This window comes from Pleurodeles waltl, chromosome 4_1 (genome assembly GCF_031143425.1).
Source record: "Pleurodeles waltl isolate 20211129_DDA chromosome 4_1, aPleWal1.hap1.20221129, whole genome shotgun sequence".
Classification (NCBI taxonomy): Eukaryota; Metazoa; Chordata; class Amphibia; order Caudata; family Salamandridae; genus Pleurodeles; species Pleurodeles waltl.
Genome location: NC_090442.1, coordinates 889,923,284 through 889,944,966, shown reverse-complemented (window position 1 = coordinate 889,944,966; position 21,683 = coordinate 889,923,284). Strand labels below are relative to the sequence as shown.

Genomic DNA, 21,683 nt, shown 5'->3' with positions numbered 1-21,683 from the left:
TACATGTCAATGCCAACACTACCCTGAGAGGAACCCTCGTCTACAGACCGCAAGGCCCCCACCCTAAATTCAGCGACGCCATCGCTGACACTATCAGCTCCCACGCCCTCGCCTCCACGAACTACATGCTCCTCGGCAACCTGAATTTCCACCTGGAGAACTCTAGCAACAGCAACTCCTCTGCCCTACTGGACAACCTCGCCAACCTCGGCCTGAAGCAACTGGTCACCTCACCCACCCACTCAGCTGGTCACACACTCGACGCCATCTTCTCCTCCAGCAGCAATATCACCTTCACTCACACCACCGAATTCCACTGGAGCGACCACCGTTGTGTTCATTTTTCACCACCAGCCACCACCAACAGCTCCCGATCCCCCACAACAAGTGGAACAAGATCTCCAAGGACAAACTGATCTCCAACCTCGCCCACGCCCTACCACCCACAACCAACACCCTCAACACCGCCGCACTCAACCTCAAACAGTGGCTTGACGACTGCGCCAACACCCTTGCCCCACTCAAGAAAACCACAATCACCCACGCCAACAAGAAAGCTCCCTGGTTCACCGCAGACCTTCAGGCCTCCAAACGAGAATGCCGGAAAGCCCAGAAGATCTGGAACCAAGAACATTCAGAAAGCAACCTTGCCGCCCTCAAATCAGCCATCTGCAAACACCACCAGCTCATCCAGTCCACCAAAAGATCTTTCTACAAAGAACGAATGGACAACAACGCGCACAATAGCAAGAAGCTATTCAACATCATCAAGTAACTCACCAACCCCGAATCCTGGTCTGCTGAACCACCCCACTCGCAAGACCTCTGCGACTCCCTCGCCCCCTTCTTCCACCGCAAGACATCCATGGAAGCTTCGCACTGCTGTCTCCCACCACCACCAAGGTCGACCCCATCAGGCCCTGCCGCACCAACGTACTGAGCGCCTGGACTCCCACCAACGATAAGGAACCTGCCAAGATCATGAGCACCATCCACTCCGGCTCCTCCACTCACACCTGCCCTCATCACATCTTCAATAAGGCCAGCCTAACCATCGCCCCCCAACTCCAGACCATCATCAACATCTCCTTCTAGACTGCCATCTTCCCGGAGAGCTGGAAACACGCCGAGGTCAACGCCTTGCTCAAAAAGCCCAAAGCCGGCCCGAAGACCTCAAAATCTACTGTCCTACATCCCTCCTCCCCTTCCCTGCGAAGGTGATCGAGAAGATAGTCAACAACCAACTTTCCCGCTTCCTGGAGGACAACGACTTACTCGACGTCTCCCAGTCTGGATTCCGCAAAAACCACAGCACCGAGACCGCCCTCATCGCCTGCACCGACATCAGAAACAGGCTCGACAAAGGTGAAACCCTTGCCCTCATCCTCCTTGACCTTTTCGCAGCCTTCGACACTGTCTGTCACCACACCCTGCGCACACGCCTCTTTATCGCCGGAATTGGCCACAGAGCCCTGGTCTGGCTCACCTCCTTCCTCTCAGGAAGGATCCAAAGAGTGCGCCTCCCCCCGTTCCTGTCTAAGGCCACCAAGACCATCTGCGGAGTTCCACAGGGCTCCTCCTTCAGCCCCACCCACTTCAATGTCTACATGGCTCCGCTCGCCAACATCGTCCGATCCCATGTCCTCAACATCGTTTCCTATTCTGACGACACTCAGCTCATCCTCTCTCTCACGAAGGACCCCGCATCAACCTCCACGCCATCGCCAACTGGATGAAAGCAAGCTGCTTCAAGCTGAACTCGGAGAAGACAGAGATCATCATCTTCGGCCCCGACAGATCAGCATAGGATGACTCCTGGTGGCCTGCCACTCAGGGGTCGGCCCCAACGCCAACCACCCACGCACGCAACCTCGGCTTCATACTGGACTCTTTATGGCCCAGCAAGTCAACGCCATCTCGTCCTCATGCTACAACACCCTTCGAATGCTCCGCAAGACCTTCAGATGGATTCCAGTGGAAACCAGAAGAACGGTCACCCACGCCCTCGTCAGCAGCAGACTGGACTACGGCAACGCCCCCTACGCTGGAACAACGGCCAAGCTCCAGAAGAAACTCCAGCGCATCCAGAACTCCTCAGCTCAACTCCTTCTTTAACCACCCTCGTCATGAACATATCTCAGCCAACCTCAAAGGCCTCCTCTGGCTCCCCATCAACAAAAGGATCGTCTTCAAACTCCTAATCCACACCCACAAAGCTCTCCACGACGACGGACCGGCCTACCTCAACGAGCGTCTCAACCGCGAACCTCGCCCTTGCAACCGTCCTCCGCATTCACCGTACCACAACCGGCGCAGATCCTTCTCCCACCTTGCCGCCAAACCTGGAACTCCCTCACTGTCAACCTACGTTCGACCCAGGACCTCCTGACCTTCAGGAAGCACATCAAGACCTGGCTCTTCGAATTGTAGCACCTCCCCCCAGCGCCTGGAGACCCTTCAGGGTGAGTAGCGTGCTTAACAAATATCTGATTGATTGATTGAAGGCCAATGTAGAAGTCATTCAGGTCTGTTAGTTAATTGTGTGATTTTGTAGAGGTTATGATCGGTAGTACTGGAGTGCGGAGTCCGAGGTGGAATTCATCTCTATCACTATGTTTGGAAAGGTAAATTTATTGAAAAGTCTAGTGCAATGCAGAGGAATGCTCAAACTAATCAGAGTTGAAAAAGTAAGCACGGGGAGTCATGAATGTTGCAACACAGAACTGAACTCCTATGAAGGATACCTACCCAACACTTTTTATTGCAATTAAAATATGTTTTTTGTTCCAAAATATATGAACAACTACAGATTCAACTAGGAGCACTACTACTGAATTATGCCGGTGTAAATAATAACTCCTATGGCTGTTGAGGGAGGGAGGGGAGGGGAGGAAGGAAGGATACGATTGAATGAAGAGCCAATGTATTGTATCCTGTGTAAGAATTGTTTATTAAAGGAATACGTTTTTGTATTTTAAACAGGATTATTTGCAAAATCAGGCAATCTATACAACAATGTCTGGTGACAACAAAAGAAAAAGATGGCAGATCACAGTGAAAAGCTGAAAGAATGTGACATCCTCTCAGTTAAAAACAATCATTTAAATTCTATTATGCACAAGAATTGTTGTGTGAAAATTGTCATACTAAACCTTTTTAGTATTCCAAGTCAATACTACACTATGCACTTCCTCAGCGCTTTCCACATGTCTAGCAAATGAGCTGTGGTGAGGTGGACAAAATGGAAGGGGGCAGATCTTGTGGCTACAAGAACTAGTATGAAGTCTCTGAAAAAAACTGAAGGAAGGGGGTGTGTAGGGTTGCACTTGTCTGGTAATCGGGGGAAGGAGGGTAATCTCTTTGCAGGGTCTTTATTTTTAGTTTTAATTAAAAAAGCAGCGCTCTCTCAAGGAGAAGTACAGGGATTAAACATCAACAGGGCATGCCTCACAGAGCAGACAAGGGCCATTTGGCAGTGGCAGTTAATTAGGGAGTTTGGTCTCTACCATACAAGTTGTGACTAGCTGATGTCACTGCATTCCCCTCTTCCGTCTTAAGAAGCATTTCCTGCTTATTATGTATTTTAAAGTCTAAGCCAAGCATATTTCTGCAAATGCATAAATAAGCAAAAGGACTGGATTATGCCCCTTGATTAAGGAGTGTCAATATATTTTTCGCCTCCTGTGCAAGTACAAGGTGGCAAGATTCCTGACTTGCTGGCTAGTTTACTAACAGCACTGTTATCAGGGCGGGGCATGAGTCTCTCAGTTCATATTTAAAAACTCACTTGAAATACATATACATACATACATATATATATATATACATATATATATATATATATATTACTAAAGCATAGTATGATAGCACACTATCATTTACAAACATTTTCTATTGAAACGACCACAGCCTTTTCCACTCACCTGCAGTTTTACCGATAAAACTATATAGCGCACAAAAGATACAGTGTAAATCAGGTTTCATCAAATATTTATAATTTACACATCACCAAGTAAGGTATTCTGATTTTGTTTAGATCCTATTAAAACCTTTGCTTCCATCTCCCTTCAGAATTACAAGAAAGTGTTTTTCTCTCTAATAACTTATTTTGAAAGACTTGTACAAGTCACTTACATGCTACTTTAATGTTGTGTGCCCAACACGATTGTCGGACATTTCACCTAACAAGGTCCTCTCACTGTGCAGTCAGAGTAAAAAAAGTTAACACCAATCTCCAGGATAAAATAAGCAGCATTTGTTAAAAGGCATAAAATGACATTTGAACTCTGTCCTTGAACACACAGCAAATGTGACGAGACAAAAAACACGAGGGCATCTTTATTGCTCATTCACTTTCTGAATGATCAGAACAGCTGTTCTTCCTCAGCTCAAGCTCTCTCGCCAGACTGGGCCAGTGGGCCCTAAAAATAGCTTGCCCTGATAAAATCTGACTCACCATTGAGAGTGGGTGAGTAGATTTATCCGCGCCTGTGCCGGACACATTTTAGGACTGTGTGATCAAGCACTTGTGCTGTGCACTTGATGCACTGCACTGCACCATCCCTCATTTCTCTTGCTGATGCTTGTGGGTCCAACCTTAATTTTTCAGCTACTAACTCCTAAAGCACCCCCAAACCACTGCCACAGAAAAAAAGAGGGTCCAACTTAATTTTTTCAGCTACTAACCACTAAGTCTACCCAAACCTCTGCCATAGGAAAAGAGAGTGAAAGCAACTTTTTTGCACTTCACAGAGAGTGTTAAACTAGTGTGCAAGTACTGGTAGGCTCATTATCAAAACAATGATATACTAGTCATAGTTTGAACTATGTACCCTTTAACCTCAGAGCTTCATTTCTCTTACAAAACTTGGGCCACTATTTCACATGCTTCACATTAATATGTAAAATATGCCAAAAAAGAGCATTCAGAAAAAAATATTTTTCCTAGTTTGGAGGAGGGCAATTTATCAAGAAACACCAAATCTGAAATCTAAGTGCTTAATTCATGCTGTGTTGGTGGCACACAATGCTACTGATGTGGCATCATTGCCCTCGCCCCACTAAGCAGCTGCTGCTTTGGCAGATATCTCATCATTGGTACAAACAGTTGATGGTTGTTACTGACAGTGTTTTAATCTATTATCATTTCAACTCTGATGTCCTAACTTGAGCTTATAATATTAGTTTAACATTAGACACTCCTATTTGTATCTGAAACTTAAAGATCTTGGGAACCTTAGTGAGAGTTCAAACGCCGGAGCCAACGAAGTATCTATAATCCAGCACTGCTTAAGGCTTGTGGTGGTGAGGTGTGTGTGGGAAACCTTTCATTTTCTCATCCTGATTTCGGAGTATCTTAGACTGACAGTAGTATGACAGGGTGATGAAAAATCTATTCTAAAAAGGAAGGACAGGAAAAGTCAAAGAAGGTGGAAGAACGGGAATGCAGGGATGGTGGTCTTGCTTGCTGCAGTTGCTCAGTAGAACCTGAGGTAATGGTTACATGCTGCACCCACTTCTAGAGTTCACTACCTCCAGATCAAAGGTATACATCAAAAGTATAGATTACAAGCACAAAGGGCAAACATATAAAAGCATACATGCCCACAACTGCACAAACATTTTAAAACATTTAAATGGCCCACAGCAACGTGTAGTGCCTATGAAAGCTCTTCACTTTCACCTTCACTTCCTTCTGGTGCACCTTCTCTTCTTAAGCTATGCACCCAAATAATCACTGATATTTAGGCACCAACGAGCACCCTGGCAGTACAAACAACCCTGCCAATCTGCCAATTTTATGAGTATAGCAAGATGCACACACAGGAACCCTTGCTCGTTTATTGTGAACACACAAAAGACACGCAAGTGTCAGGTGTAGCACAACTGTTGGGCACAGCTGTGATCGAAACTGGTCCCTCCTTGCTCATATTTATTTACTCAAGAGTCTCTCCACCTCTTTAACTCTTAAATTAATTTTGGATGTGGCTAAAAAGTACAAAAGAAGGATACATATGCAGTTATAGGAGAGTGTTTACAGTGCATTGGTAACACAAAGGATGTTCAAGCCAAACCAAATTTAACTTGTTCATACATATTTAAAGCAGTTATAAAATGCAAAGTAATCTTACCTTTATGGTAACATTTCCTTTTGTTATTTTTCTCATATTAAAGCCAACAGTTGGAATCATGTCTTCTGTGAATTGTCCAGACTACAATAAACATAAAATAAACAAGCAAACATCATTACCAGAAAGAATATGCACTAAAATCCTTAAGAAATAAATGTTCCACATATTCGTTTTATTAAATGCCAAAAAATAAGATGAATCAGAACTAAATCCATATTTGTCCAATAAAGCAAATGGGCCTTAATCACAGAATTCTGCTCAAGAGACTGAAGATATAGGCTGTAATGGACTGACTGGCATCTGAAGCCAGCAAAAATGAATTGGATTATTGGTATTATCCTGCAGTAAAAGTTATATGACGTTCCACGGGGTGGTCCTCTCTCCCACATTTACTACTGTATCCACCTACATGCTCCCCTTGGTACACATTCTGACGTATGATCAGGTGTACGTTTAAACATGTGCCAACAACATCCAGGATCGCAATGTTTGTAGAAAAGTTTTATAGCTACCAAGTGCTTATTCTAAATTCACCGCTGGATGAATGAGAGCTTCAGAACATTACCAAGTCCTGTGCAAGGAGGGAATCCCAGAAGAACTCGATTTCAATTCACCTGCAAATGTAGAGCCTTGGAATAATCTTTGACTCAGCCACTGCATTGATTTGTAGGCTGCGTATAAGGTTTCAGGGTTCCAACTTACAATTTGCTGCACTTTTAAAGAAAATCTTACAATTCTTCTAGACTAATTATTCAATAGAGCTGATACATTTGCCTTGGTAATAGTGTGTTCAGACTACAGTAAAGTGATTTACACCAGCCTCTCTCAAAATCTCTTCATAACCATTGCTACAAAGATTACTGAATCTGGTGGCATGAATGTGCTTGTACTTATGTATAAGGGATCGTATGAAGTCGGCTCTAAACAGAATGAAGCATAAGAATCTCTGAAATATGTATAGGCTTACTGAAGCAAAAGCTGCAGCCATCATCTAAATATGGCACTTTATCATATCACATCCAGGAATGTATGATCAACCTTCTCCTTATGGTCTAACAATAATCCTTCAAACGTCGGAATCAGGATGGTAGATCAGTGGTGGACCAAGGCTTGAAACTCTAGAACATTAATGACTGTCAGCTCCCCTCTGCATCAAATTATATTCAATTCAGAAATTTTGAAAAATCCAGTTATTTAGCAAAGCTTTCGATTAGGCATCCACCTTAATGGTCTCCCCACTTTTGTTGTCGTCCCCATCTCAATTTTTTTAAGCACTTTGAACTGGCAAGTCCTAAATAAATACTTGAAATGTGTGGTGAAGAAAGAAGAATGTAGGTTCCGATTAGTTTGGGCTTCATACAACCTACATTATTTAAGATTAACAGCCAAAAAAAACATCAAATGGCAATACAGATTAAAAACACAACAAAACATCTTCATTGTTGGGATAATAAAATCCATTACAATTTAAATCCATTGCAAAATAAAAACCAATACCAATCAATAATATAATACACAGCTAGAACTATCCTTATTGATGGCAATAACATGGACCCGAAACCTTTAACAATACATCCCCATAGTTACCAATTAACAAGGGGGGGTGGCTTCGACAGGACATGAATTAGACAATAGACCCTCTACCCTTAAAGTACAGGCATGCCCTAATTCACTAACCCATTTACAACCATAAGGCACATGCCAAGTGACCAAGGTGAAAGTTCAGGTAATGTGAAGAATAGCCCAACATGGATGGAGCAAGAATGCGTTAAACCGCGCTCGCAGTCCCCGAAGAAATTTGGCCAAGGGGGGGCTTTGAAAAATTTGACTGTTGAAACATTTAACATTGTATTCTTAGGATCCAACGACGATATTACAGCCTGTCTACAGGAGCGGACCGTCAGTTCATTGCACATAGCCTTTAGCCGTCTTCTCCACTCCTGAAGCAATGATGGGCACAAGCAAACCACATGTTGAAGGGATTTCTCCCCGATACCACTGCCCCTACACGTAACTCCCTCGCCTGCCGCTAAGCGCCAAGATGGTGCTTCTTTCCGGAAGTCCCAGTCACCCATCCTCAATTCCATAAATGTTTCTTTCAGGTGAATACAATAGGTACAGGAGAAATAGAGTTAATAACTGACCAGCCCTGCTTTCGGTCGGTCACAATGCTAAGACCAGAGCTGAACGCTCTTCTTAATCCCCAGCTTAAATGAGGGTTGTGAAAGATTGGCAGCCCAAAGCATGTTGACTTCCAGTAGCTGTCTACAATTGGCCAAAAAGCAGTAATATGACCCTTTTATCTCGTTTGCGCTTAGTTCCCGCCATAGTACTGACTCTAAGCTGCCGGCCTTTGCCCTACGCAATTTATGACAGAATTTAAAAAACACCCCGGCGCCCATAGCTCGCTGGTCCAAAAGCCCAACTTCCAGCCTCACCTGCGCAAGAGATGTAGTTTGCGGTAGGTGTAAGACCCTCTTATTGATCCTAATGACCAGCCGATTTAATAACCCGCCGCCAATATTAATCATTGCTTCTCGACCATAGGACAGTGCTGAAGCAGGGATGTTAATTAGAAACATTGAGTGTTTATGCATATTGAATAATACACAATTGTAGAAATAAATAACGTAGAAAAATAATGTACCCGTTTGAAAATGTGCCCTCGGAGAGCGATCACAAAGATTCACAAATGTACTAATTAAATGAATAAATGTATGAAGTGTAGAAAATGTATTATAACAATGTAGTAGTATGTCATATTAAGAGATATAGGGGGTCATTCTAAGTCTGGCGGGCGGCGGAGGCCGCCCGCCAGACTTCCCCCACCAAAATACCGCTCCGTGGTCGAAAGACCACTGAGGGTATTTTGGGATTTGCCCTGGGCTGGCGGGCGACCGCCAAAAGGCCGTCCGCCAGCCCAGGGCAAATCATCCTTCCCACGAGGACGCCGGCTCAGAATTGAGCCGGAAGAGTGGGAAGGTGCGACGGGTGCAGTGGCACCCGTCGCGTATTTCAGTGTCTGCAAAGCAGACACTGAAATACAAAGTGGGGCCCCCAGGGGCCCCGTGGCACCCCCTACCGCCATCCTGTTCCTGGCGGGAGACCCGCCAGGAACAGGATGGCGGTAGGGGGTGTCAGAATCCCCATGGCGGCGGAGCGCGCTCCGCCGCCATGGAGGATTCACAAGGGCAGCGGAAAACCGGCGGGAGACCGCCGGTTTTCCGCATCTGACCGCGGCCGAACCGCCTCGGTCAGAATGGCCTGCGGGGCACCGCCGGCCTGTCGGCGGTGCTCCCGCCGACCCTGGCCCCGGGGTCAGAATGACCCCCATAATGTATGTTTTGCATTATATTGTAGAGCTAACTTAGCCGAAGTTGTGGCCTAGTTTTGCCAGGCCTCGTGCAGAAGCTGAGTCTTAATACGCAATGTAGAGAAGCTAAAGTGCTGAACTGACCATGAACCGCTTGTTGTTCAATAAAATCTGCGTAGTAAAATTTCTCTGCGATGAACCAACGAACAGGAGATGATGGAATCAAGAATTGTAACAAGGACAGTGTAAAGCAGACAGGATGTACTTTCCCAGGACTCAAACAATGGAGATACTGACTTGAGAAGAAGATGCAACATTTTCGATACCTGACGAGCCGGATGAGGACATTGCAGAGTGAACCAATCAACAATCTGAGAACTGTACAATATTAAAATTACACGTTTTGGAGTAAATGTGTAATTGGACAGAGTCATAACTGGTGACTAATTGACCAATTAGGAATAGGGGATAGTCTGGGTGACTTTGATATAATGCCGTGAGATAGAGGGAAAATTCTTCAGACCTTATTCCGAAATTGATGCGATACTGGGGGAGAAGATTCGAGATTCTGTCATTGGGCTCATGCTCTTGAGAAGCTGATGAGATGCTGATCGACTTATGACCTGAAGACGAAGACTATGACAATGTGACCGAATTAACTTTTGTGCCTTTTCTTTCTAGGTACCAACTGCGCTGTTTCATAGGTTTTTGTCTTAGTTAGATGTTTTTCCAAAATGTATGTTCCAAACCTTTTTCACATAAAGCCCCACATGCTAATTTGGGTTAGGTAGGGTTTCTATTCTAGATACTGACAACTACAGTGACAAATGATTGACTGACTGATTTGCTGAACTCTGCTACTCATGTTGACGTATTCTCCTTTGATTCATATTTTGGCTTATGCTGAAGCGTAAGAATGTATTATGTTACAAGTTCTGATTAGATTATGCTATTGGTGGTTACTAATGAATTAATTTTGATTTGCTCTGAATAAAGTTTGAATTAATTCCATCACTTAGTATTGTAACTAATAGGGAAATAAAATTGATAAAACGTATATGGAGTTGTGGTTAGTCATGAATGTTGACGTTATTAACTATTGATTAATGCACTGCTTACTGATTATGGTTTTGTATATTAATTGTTGATGAGCATTGGTTACTCCATGACTAGGATACTCCATGGGAATCAAAAGGTTCATCGACCTATATGCAACTCCTTGTAACTTTACTTAATAAGGACCGGGCGCTCTAGCAACAGAGAAGGGATGATCTTTACGGTCATAGCCTTCAATAGTGGGAGGAAACTAGGCCCCTTCAATGTTCTAGATAACTTTGCGAAGGCAACCTGCAAGGCAACTGCTTTGGCTTCTGTCTCCTTCCTTTGGATGACAAAACTGCCTCTGGCGACGAGATGCACTCCCAAGTATTTATATGATGAGTCAGAGGTCAGCTTGTTGGTCTTATAGAACCAACTGGGGCTCAGCAGCCTTCTCCTGCAAAATGAGACTACTTTTGTCTCAAGCAGATTTACCTCTAAATCATTCTCAGCTGTATACCAGGCCAGCTTTTTAAGCAGTCTTTGAAGGCCAATCCTTGTATAGCTAAGCATTGCCAGGTCGTCTGCATACAGCAGATGCCTCAGTCGCAGGCCCCCAATTTTGGGGGAATGTAAGTTGACAGAATCGAGTGCAGATGACAGATCAGAAATCTACAAATTGAACAGCAGGGGAGCAAGGACAATTCTTTTTTTACCCCACGAAACGTTGGAATGTTTCTAAAGATAAATCAACCATCTCCTAGTTTGATATGAATCCAAGTGGCAGTATGTTGTTGGATAATGGCCCCCAGGAGCACAGAAGGAATACCCCAACATCGTAGTTTCGCCCAAAGAGCACAATGGGGCACCCGATCAAATGCTGCCCTAAAGTCGACAAAGCAACAGTGCAGCACCGAGGCCAAGAGTCATGCCTTGTCTGTTAGGATGGACAATACTAAAAGGTTTGTGGACATGCCAGTAGTGACCAAAAGCCCTGTTTGGGAATGGGAATTAAGCCATTCAGATCCTCCCAGGATCGAAGATCCTCTAAGAGATGACTAGCATAAAACTTATAATATATAAAAAAATGTTTTGGTCCCTCTGGGGGAAGGATATGAATTAACCTCCACGACAGTGGTTGTACTATAAAGACATTTCTGTACCGATGAGGTTTGTGAATAAAATATCACATTTATTGGAAACTTAAATTCAACAATTTAAAGTAAAGTAATCGAGGTGCTACTGTATAACAGCACAGTGTGAGTGAATTATGTGTTGGCATAAGTGTTGCAGTGCTATTTACATGAAAACTAAAACCAAACTGTGGTTAAAAGTATCAGGTCTCAAATAAGCACCTATAACCATAGGTACTGGGTTGCTCCATGTTTTCAAAATAATAGCATAAAACTTAGCCTCATTGTCGAGGAGAGCTTTAAACCTGAAGTTGGCAGGATCTGACCTTAAGCCACTTTTATAGTTCGGATGGATAATGGCACCACACCATGAATCGGGAATCCTCGAGGAAAAAAATACATTGATGGAACAAACTTGCAAAGCGGTCCACCCAAAAAGGGGCGTACTCTTTAAACACAGCCTGCGGGATACCGTTGGGCCTAGGGGCACCATCCCATCTTGCCCTATCAATTATGCGGCGAAGACGCATCAAGGAAAAGAACCCAACTTCCAGAGTAAAGTGCGTGTGGCCGACCGCCTACAATTGTTGGTTGACCTGAGGTGTGTCCAACCCGTTACAACCCCCGCCCTGCTCAGTACATTCCAAGTTACTAAGGGCAAAGTGGTTTGTCAAAGATATAACCCAATCACTCTCCGCAATATTGGCGAGGCCAGATCTCCACTGGTTCCTTGTCAGATCATTTACAAGGCTCCAAAACTTCTGTGGTTCGAATCCTTACTTGCACTAAGGAGTTTTGCCCAGAACATATTTGAGCACCCCTGTTTTTCTAGAAAGACTGCCTTCTTATACGCTTTCTGAGCCTCTTTAGTGGTCAGCACCTTAGAATCAGGGTGCTTCCTAAATGCCCTATCAGCCCTAATGCTGTCTTTCTTTAACTCTAGCATCCAGCCGAAAATTGCGGTGGATGGACAGAGAATGAGGTTGCGCACGGGTCACTGATATTTATAACAGTAAGAGAAGAATAAACTTGTCCCACTGTTCAACGAGATATCATTGGTCAGCCTCATCTGGGCCAAAAAAAATTGCCACACTCCCCCTTTTATGGCGGTTCTTGAGTAGGAGCCGATTTTAAAAAAACGAGAAGCAACCCAAACTGGTCATGCTCCAGTACAGCTACTGACCCATCCCTTTACTTAACACTGTGTTTGTTCCTATGCCTGAAAAAAACTAATTCTGGCAATGTTATCAGATGGGTTTGTCACAACCTACATTTCTAAGCAGAGAAAATGGCAAGTGAGCACTTACATCCATGGTTTCCCACCATCAGCATGGTTTATTACTGGAATGCTTTTGGGCTTCCCACTGCTCCCCTCTATGTGGGTTTATGAATATGTGATATTTCCACGGACATAAGCAGGATGCACAAGGGCAGGAGGTCAAGAAGTCTCAGAACAATCAGATTTGGGATATGTTCTTGCTTCTGAAACATCAGGATCATAGCCTGAGTATTCCAGGATAATATTGGTGACATCAAGTTCTTTGATGCTATTGTATCCTGGAAGGTCTCTCTGAAAGAAAGTCTCCTGCACACGTTGAAGGTGGGATTTTGGTTTGTTAATCAATGATCTCACGGCGGATAGCAATTAAACCATCACCTCCAGGTGGTTTGAGACTAGCTAACGTGAGCTTGACTTCAGGTGCAAGTTGCCACGGCACGGAAATCTGGGTATCCCTGATTTTCAAAGGTGGGCCATGAAAACCAACATGCCCAGTGCGCATGCCCAAAGTGCTGATGCAAGGTCAAAAGGCAGGTTGGTGAATGAAAATGTCCTTACCCCACCACAAATTGGAGTTTGGCACAAGAAAGTAAGTGTCCTGAAAGTCCAAGGACACTATCCAGTTTTCGGGGTCAAAGGCCCACAGGACATGGAGAAGTGATGGCAATGAGAAACACTGTCTTCAGAGTCAAGAATGTCAGGGTACAAGTGTGCAGAGGCACAAAGGGAGCACACACCAGAAAAGTAAGGACCTAATGAAGAGCCTAGTGCAGCATGTTGAAGGGGACAGCAGAAAAAACATGTAAAAGACCTTTAAAAAAAAAACTCATCATCATGAACGTCAATCTGCTTCTTCTAGCACCAGTTTACAAATTTGAAACAGACAGAATAAACAGGCTTCGTGGTTGGTCAGTGATCAGCCAAAACTAAGTCCCCCCCCACCTCGGAAATTGATCAAATCTCTCAACTGGTTCCACTTAATCGTCATTCATGGAGGTTTAGATTGTGGATGATCAGATGCAAGACCATGCCCAGTGGATGGTCATACCAAAGACGTTGTTGAAGCTGAGGGCATATGCTGAGATTCAGGAGCTCCCGGTATCAGACACTTAAAGTCCTGTCCAAGGCAATCAGAATGAGCTGAGCCTCTTCCCACCTGTCCGTCTTCAGGACCTGTGGGATTAGGGAAACAGCAGGAAGCCTGCAAAAGCGGCCTAGGGAAGAAAACTCCAGCGCACAAAAGGTTGGGCATGACAGTTCTCAGAAGAAGAAAGGAGATCTGGCAAAGGGGTGCCCCACTGGGCAAAAAACACACTGGACCACTTCTGGATGCAGCAGTAACTTGTAACTGACATGATGACACCTCTGGAGTTAGTCTGCACTATTGTTGAGGGAACCTGCCAGTTAACTGACTTTCAAGAAGATTGTATGAGATTCCAGCCATCACCACACTTTCAGAGCATCTAGGATACCACACCACCCAGCATGTTGCAGTATCACATGGCAGTCATGTCTGTTGGGACTTGGACTGACATGGGCTTGATCGAAAGCGTGAAAGTCTTGAAGGGACATACGGTAGTGCACAGCAACAAAAGACTGATACGGTGCACCATCAGTGGCCCTGATCTCCATCTCATCCAGATGGCCCCAGTCCAGAGATGCCACATCTATCACCACTGGAAACAGTAGCTAGGGTAAGGAGAAATGTATGGTCCAAGCCAGGTGGGCTTCCGTCATACACCACCACCTATCCTGGGCCACTTAGTGTGCAATTTGACTGTTGTTCACAAGGTACTTCCACTGCCTGATTCAACAAAGTTGGAGGGTCCAATGAAGAGCTGCATGCACCAACATCATGAAGCATCAGCAGGATGACAAGGGCAGGAGCCCAAGTAGTCTTACAACCATCAGGTGTGGAACATGTGCTCGCTTCTGAAACATCAGGATCATAGTCTGACTATTCCAGGCTCGCTGTGGGGCAGAAAATCCTTTGAGGCCACTGTATCTTGGGTGGCCTCTCTGAAACGAAATCCCAGCATAGGTGGAAGGAAGAATTTTGGTTTGTTGATCAAGGATGAACCCATCACCTGCAGGTGGTGTGAGACTAGATAAGGTGAGTTTGCCTTCAGGAGCAAGTTTTCGAGATATGGAAATATATGTATCCCTGCCTTTGAAGAGAGCTGTGAAAACTGCCATGACCACTGCGCATGACCGCAAAGTTGACGTAAGGCCAAAAGGTAGGTTCATGAATGAAAATGTCTCACCAAAAATCAGAGATTAGCACAAGAAAGTAAACCTCCTGCAAGTCCAATGAAACCATTTAGTCTTCGGGTCAAAGTCCCACAGGACCTGGATCAGCATCATCAATTTGAACTTAGTTTTCCTAGAGGAAGGCATTCAGTGTGAGGTCTAAGATCAGTCTCAGTACCCTCTCCACCTTGAGCACCAGTCCGATTCTACTTTTGGCAAGCAACATCTGTACTTCCCTGGAGAGAATATTTGTATAATCCACCATTGTTTGGGTAAAAACTGGGGGATTGCAGGGAGGAAAAGCTAGGAAAGGGAAAGGGTTACCAAACAGAACATTCTGAAGGACCCACTGGTCTGAAGTAATCATGCGCCTGCCAGAAAGTCAATAATGAATCTTTCTCCCTACTGGCTGCAGACGGCAACTGGACGGTGACCTAAAACAGCTTGTTGGTGGCGGCAGGAAAAGGAGAGGAGGAGGACTGCTGTTTTTGCTGGTGGCTTTGTCCTCAATCATCACTCCTGCCCTTGGAGGCATGAAATGGCTTAGCTGGCTGCAAGACAGAATGTCAGAGTAGCCTCTAGTGGTGAGCAAGATTTCTCGAGCATTCACAAAATTTCAAATGCTGCTGGTGGAATTAGTGAGGGGGCGGGGGAGTAGCCCCAGCGAACATGCCATAGCCCTGTTATCTTTGAAGAGCTCACCAAGCAGCTTGGCTTCATCAAAAACTTCATCCATTAGAGACACTTGGAAGTCCTTGGAAAAATGGGTGGCGCATGTATCCAAGGATAGAACCAGATCGCAACTTTGTTACCCGCAGCCCAAGCAATAACTGTAGTGTCAAGGTGGGTGTCAAAATATATTTGACAACTTCTTTGGCATCCCTCAAAGCCTGGAATATGGAGTTCTGGAAAGACTTGGAGGGCAAAATCTAGCTCAGCATGTCCTAAGGGGCATAGATATTGCAACTCAAGTGGCATTCAGGAATCAAGGATCAGGGTGCCTAGCCTAAGTGATGACTCAACCATAGTGTCAGTTTTCTTAGAATCACTGTCCAGTGGCTCAGGGGTTAATGTATTTGAATTAATTCTACTTCTACATGATTGAATTATGAGGCTTTCTGGAGGTGGATGCAGTGTCAAGAAGGTTGAATCACCTGGTGCAGTTCTAGGTCACTGAGCAATGGGATGACTCTCTGGGGCCGGCAGGGCAAGTTCTGGACAAGATGGCCATGAGCTACTCAGTCAAGGCTTCACTAAACTGCGGCAAGGGCTTCAAAGTCAAAGACTCAGGCGGCAAGATCTTGGTGATAAGATTAGCTTTAGTTTCCAAAGTAAATCCAACACCTCAATAGCTCTGCATTCCACCACCGCAATTGAGGCACTTTCTTAATTTCAGTCCCCAAGGGTGAATTTAATTCAGTTTCTGGGCAGGTGTCTAAGACACTGCCATTTTGCAGATCAGTTATAAACCAGCATCAGTATAATGGTCTTGGAGCAAGCTGTCCGCTTCCTCATTGTTGTCTTCATTATGAGGGACAAGCTCTTTGAAGAGCACTGCAGTCAGAGTAAAAGAAGGCCTACATCCTCCGGGTAGGAAAATGGACAGGAGAGTCATCCTCAACATAAGATTGTGTCATGGTAATCAAGCAGCACATCATGGGTTGCATCCTACCTAATGTCAGCTCCGCATTAACTAACGGAGAGGGAGTAGCATAAAGAATCAGTGTTTCTTGCCCTAGGATGGACACTGAAATGTGTGGAGACTGAGGCAAGGTGATTGAGGCAAGGATCTGCAACTGAGGCATAACCGACTAGTGAAAGTTAAAACATCAGGGCAATACAGTTGAGAGCCACCCATGAACATTTGGGCACCATGGTGGTGCAAGGTGGTATCCCTTTATGATAATGCTGTAGGATTCAGGTGTCCAGATATTAAGGAGCTGAAGTAGTAGTCCACTAATGATGAGCCACCACCTGAGGCCATAAAGTTCTTCACTGTCATGACATAGAAAGACTTGACTTTAAGTAGATACACCCTAAGTGATGGACTTCATGTATTCATGGGACAAATACAAGAATCCCTGTGAGATGCCTGCAGGCTGAGATGGCCTTGTCAATCTATGCCTGTGGAGGAATATTCAACCCATTACTAGGATGGTTTGGCATGTTTCCTCCTAGAGATCAAGACTCCAAGAGGATTGTATCTGTGTTCATCTAAACTGATGCTTTATGTTTAGTGAGATGTAAGTAAAACCTTCATCAGTTTCCCTCAACTGTGACAAATTATGTTCAGGCAGGGCAAGAGGGTGGTGGAAGATGTATGGGTGAGACAGAAAAATTCTGGAAAATGCCCCCAAACTATCAAACAGTTTTTCAGTTTTCAATTTCTCTTTATAGAGGGCATTCAATTGATCAAATGTGTGGATCATTGTAACTGGGGCGCACTCATACGGTTGGGTTGAACACTGATTAAGGAATTTAACTTGCCACAATGGTTGTTGCATTCCATAAAGATTATTCTTAGGTTATCAGGATAATAAGTGCAGACTCCAGGTTAAAATAAGGCCTGAATTTCTAGCGGTACCAATACCCCTGCCCCACAAACACCTCTAGGCTACACAGTAAATTTACATTTACAGTCTGAGCAAAAGCTTTTAATAAAATAGCCACATTGTGATTAAGGACATTTATTTAATTTGTGTTTCTTTTAGGATAAAACATATTGCTTTACTCTAGAAGGCAGGTACTGCAATATGTGATTTACATTTTTATAAGCCATGTGAAGTGTTCACCCTTTCATTCTCTAGAATGAAAAATCATAACATATAACTCTGCAAAAGAAAAAAGTTCTCAACAATAACATGCTCTGCATATCCCACAATCCGGTGGCGGGGTCATAAAGTACAAGTTATTTTTCTAGTAAACTGAACTTTTTAATGTGTAGATTAAAGATTTAATAATATTGAAAAACAAATAATGTTTGACCTTCTACACCTGGCACAAAACACAGAGATACCATCACACAAGAAACACACCCTCTTCAGGCTAGTATGAATGCAAATAAAAGTTTCACACAGGCACAATTATAAACACACTAATCCAGACAGAGAATTATCCAAACCACTTCAATCTACCCAGCATCTCCGACACACTACACAAACACAGGACATACATACATATAACTATGCTATAGCTGGGTGTGTAATTAGCAGCGGATATCTTTTTTTGTCTAAAACACAAACTGATTAGTTCCTTACATAACCAACTAGACAAGTACACATCATTCACACAGAGAATAATGTTATAAACCCACCTAAACCCATAAATGTGGTGCATCTGTCAATGAACTGAGTGAACATGGGGTTGATCTGTGTGCGTCTTTGTGAACAGAATCACTGGGAGACATGGAATAGAAGGGACAACAGAACGCATATGTTGCTATTCTTCAGTGAAACAGACACATCAGAAGTAGCACAAGGGGTAAACTGACAAAGTATGCACAAGAATAATACAATAAGGGCATGCAGATTATGAGACTGACACAAGCAATGTTGTAGTGTTCACAACCAACAAATAAGATACAAGTCTGCAACTATGCCTAATGCTTGAAATTGCCCTAAAGGACAAAGTACATCCACAGACCAAATCTTCCTACTGGTCCATTTCAAGAATTCTCAGTTAGGCAACTGCTTAGCAAGTCCCGATGAATTTTCATAATTAAACCCTTCATCGTTACTTCCTAAATAGGTACAACAAATTGAATTTCAAACCGGGACTTGTGGCATGTGCTTCCACTTAGCATGCAGTATGCATACAGCTTGTTTCACAAGAAGGCCTCTGTACAAGAACCCAATTAGCTGGATCACTGAAGAGATCATGAGCAAAAGAATTCAAATACAAGTTTTGTTTTCAGTAGTGAATAGAATTTAAAAGATATTTTGTTTTATAAAGACGTTTCAGAAAACTTAACAGCTAGCTGGTGCTTCCAAAGAGAAACATGCTAGGTATTTTAAGATGATGGTCTACAAACTGGCACCATAAAGATGAGTTTGAAATAAAGTCCTATTCTTCAGGTGTAAGTAACTATCCGGTGATTTATTATTTTGTGCGTGTTTTTGAAGAGGTGAAGCTCTTCTTCAAAAGTCATAGTAATTGTTTCAGCAAACCTTTACACTCCAACTTTAAAACTACATTTTAAACACCATTTCAATCTAATTTATATGCTGGTACTTCAAATAAATCAAATGTATAAAATAATCTAGATTAGAGAACTATAGAGTTTTACTAAAATGTGCAGAGAGCAAATCGGTGAAAACCCATAAAACAGAACCACAAAAATTCCTAAAAGACTACAAATTTGGACTTCTGCAAATATGTGCAATATGATTTGAATATGACTGATCTAAAGTGGAGCACTCCGGACAAAAACAAATAAGCACAGCAGTCAATGGTAAAGTCAATAGGGCTGGCATGTATTTCGATTCCTGGATGAAATAATTTATTTTAAAAAAAAAGTCCATGGCTGTCAAAAAAAAAAAAAATCATAAAAAATGCAGATTGTTTTGTGAATATAATGGCTTATTGAGAGACAGAATTTAAAGTATGATGATTTAGAGTATTCTTGAAACTAATATAGTCCATATTGCACTACAATGCAAACGTTACTTAGGGGGAGGAATCAATACAAAACGCCAACCACATGGGGAGAGAGGTGAGCAGAGGAGAGGCATGTGGAATTCCCTAGCCCAACACCTAGGATGTATTGTTCAAAGTCCAGCATAAGAAGTTGTCAAATTACTTTGTCCACTGAACAAGAGGGCTCAATCCCGAGCAGCACAACCCTTTTTGCTAACAGTTTACAGTAACAAATCGTACTTTTTGTACATTAACACAAAGCCATATTGTTAGGGTAAGCGTTCAAAAAAAAAAATACAGTAAGCTGTAATCTTAGCTTGCATTAGTGACAGTGATTCAAATATACAAATTTGTGTACATGTGTATAAATAGTTTAAATCAGTGGCTATTTAAACGTTTCCCAAAGTGCACATTAATAATTTTAAAGACGTGCAGAGGAGGCACAATTCATGATTGTTTTCAAAATAAAGTGTACCCAAACAATATTTGCAATTTGAAAAAAGGCATGACGGTTAAAGACAGTTTTGATAAAGCATGCACATTTTTATGGTCAACTTTATCAATCCTCTAGAGGTAATAATTAATTAAACAAAGATGTATCCAAGTACTTTAAAAATATAATAGTTGGGAATCACTGGAAGTGTAAACCGAGTGAAGAGAATATTATCCGGAAAAAAGGAAAAAATTAATTAGGGGCCCCCATTCTTAAAGAAAGTTAGAAGAGTCCACAAGCTGTTCGATGACATTGTTTTGGTGCAGATGTAGGACTATGAATTTACAAGCGTTTACAGAAGTAAGCCTGAAAAACATATACCTAGTAAACATCTGTAAAAAGTATATATATACAAGCATGTTTGCTAAGGTGAAAACGTGCACAGCAATCACACATTTTCTTCTTAAAACCTTATTTGTTTTACCCCTCTATAGGGATATTTATTTCCCTATACTCTCACCTTTTTACTGGAGAGAGACTCTGTCACACCAGAATAAATGTTTCACTTCTCCTTCTGTCAGGAGTCATTTTCTGACTGTTTCCAGGGTGTGACTGTGACTTGGATGGAGAGGAACAGGTGAATACCCTTAAACAAGTAATTCTGTTGGAATGCACAAACTTTCAAGAATTCAAGGCCTGTGACTACAACATCAAGTCTACTTCTATTCCTTGTAAGATTTCTTCCCAAGGAAATCTTCAAATAGTTAACGCTTTTATGAGCACAACATCCCCTTTTGCACACAAACGCCAAACATGCATATGTAAACAGATTTTCTAGTAAGGTCCACAAAACTTTAACTCTACAAGACTTTGTCAATTTCATCTATTTGTAAAATGTTAAACAGTCACTGATCCACCTCTTGATATGTCCTCGAAATTATGGGAAACAAAGCAACTAAGGTACAGTGAGATGTAATTACAAAATGTAGTCAAGTAGAGCAGACCAGACTGAGCGGTGTCAATAATCCTCACTTGGTAAAGGAATCACTGGACTGAATTTATAATCTTCATTTATTTATCATATAATATTGTAAAATTGAATAAATGGTTAAAAGTATATTTCATTTTCAAGCCCAATTCACAAGACACTAGCTAAGACTAAGATGTATTCTGAATTGGACTATAATAAAAACATCAGCATGGAGAAGGTGTAGCATATTCAGAGCTCTAGTGTGATCAAACAGCTAGCTGAAACAGAGCTCATTCACAATATGAGCACCTGAGTTAATAATTTAAAATATACAGAACCCTATTGTCTTCAGAGTCCAGTACTTTTAATGAAAGGTGGCATAATCAGACCCACTCTAGAAATGAAATCTGGCATAATATGAGAGGTTATTATCAGAGTTCTGATATAATGAGAATGATGCCATCAATTTGTCATCTCCCTGCAGAGGCACCAGTGGACTTT

At 42.9% G+C, this 21,683-nt stretch overlaps 1 protein-coding gene across 1 annotated transcript in view; it reads right to left on the bottom strand.

The window, feature by feature from the left end:
• LOC138288251 (ADP-ribosylation factor-like protein 8B-A) overlaps window positions 1-21,683 on the bottom strand; it is a 146,907-nt gene that overhangs the window by 97,316 nt on the left and 27,908 nt on the right. The window contains exon 2 of the mRNA XM_069229645.1: window positions 6,132-6,212. Coding sequence (XP_069085746.1) covers window positions 6,132-6,212 — 81 coding nt within the window. The remainder of the gene's footprint in view (window positions 1-6,131; window positions 6,213-21,683) is intronic.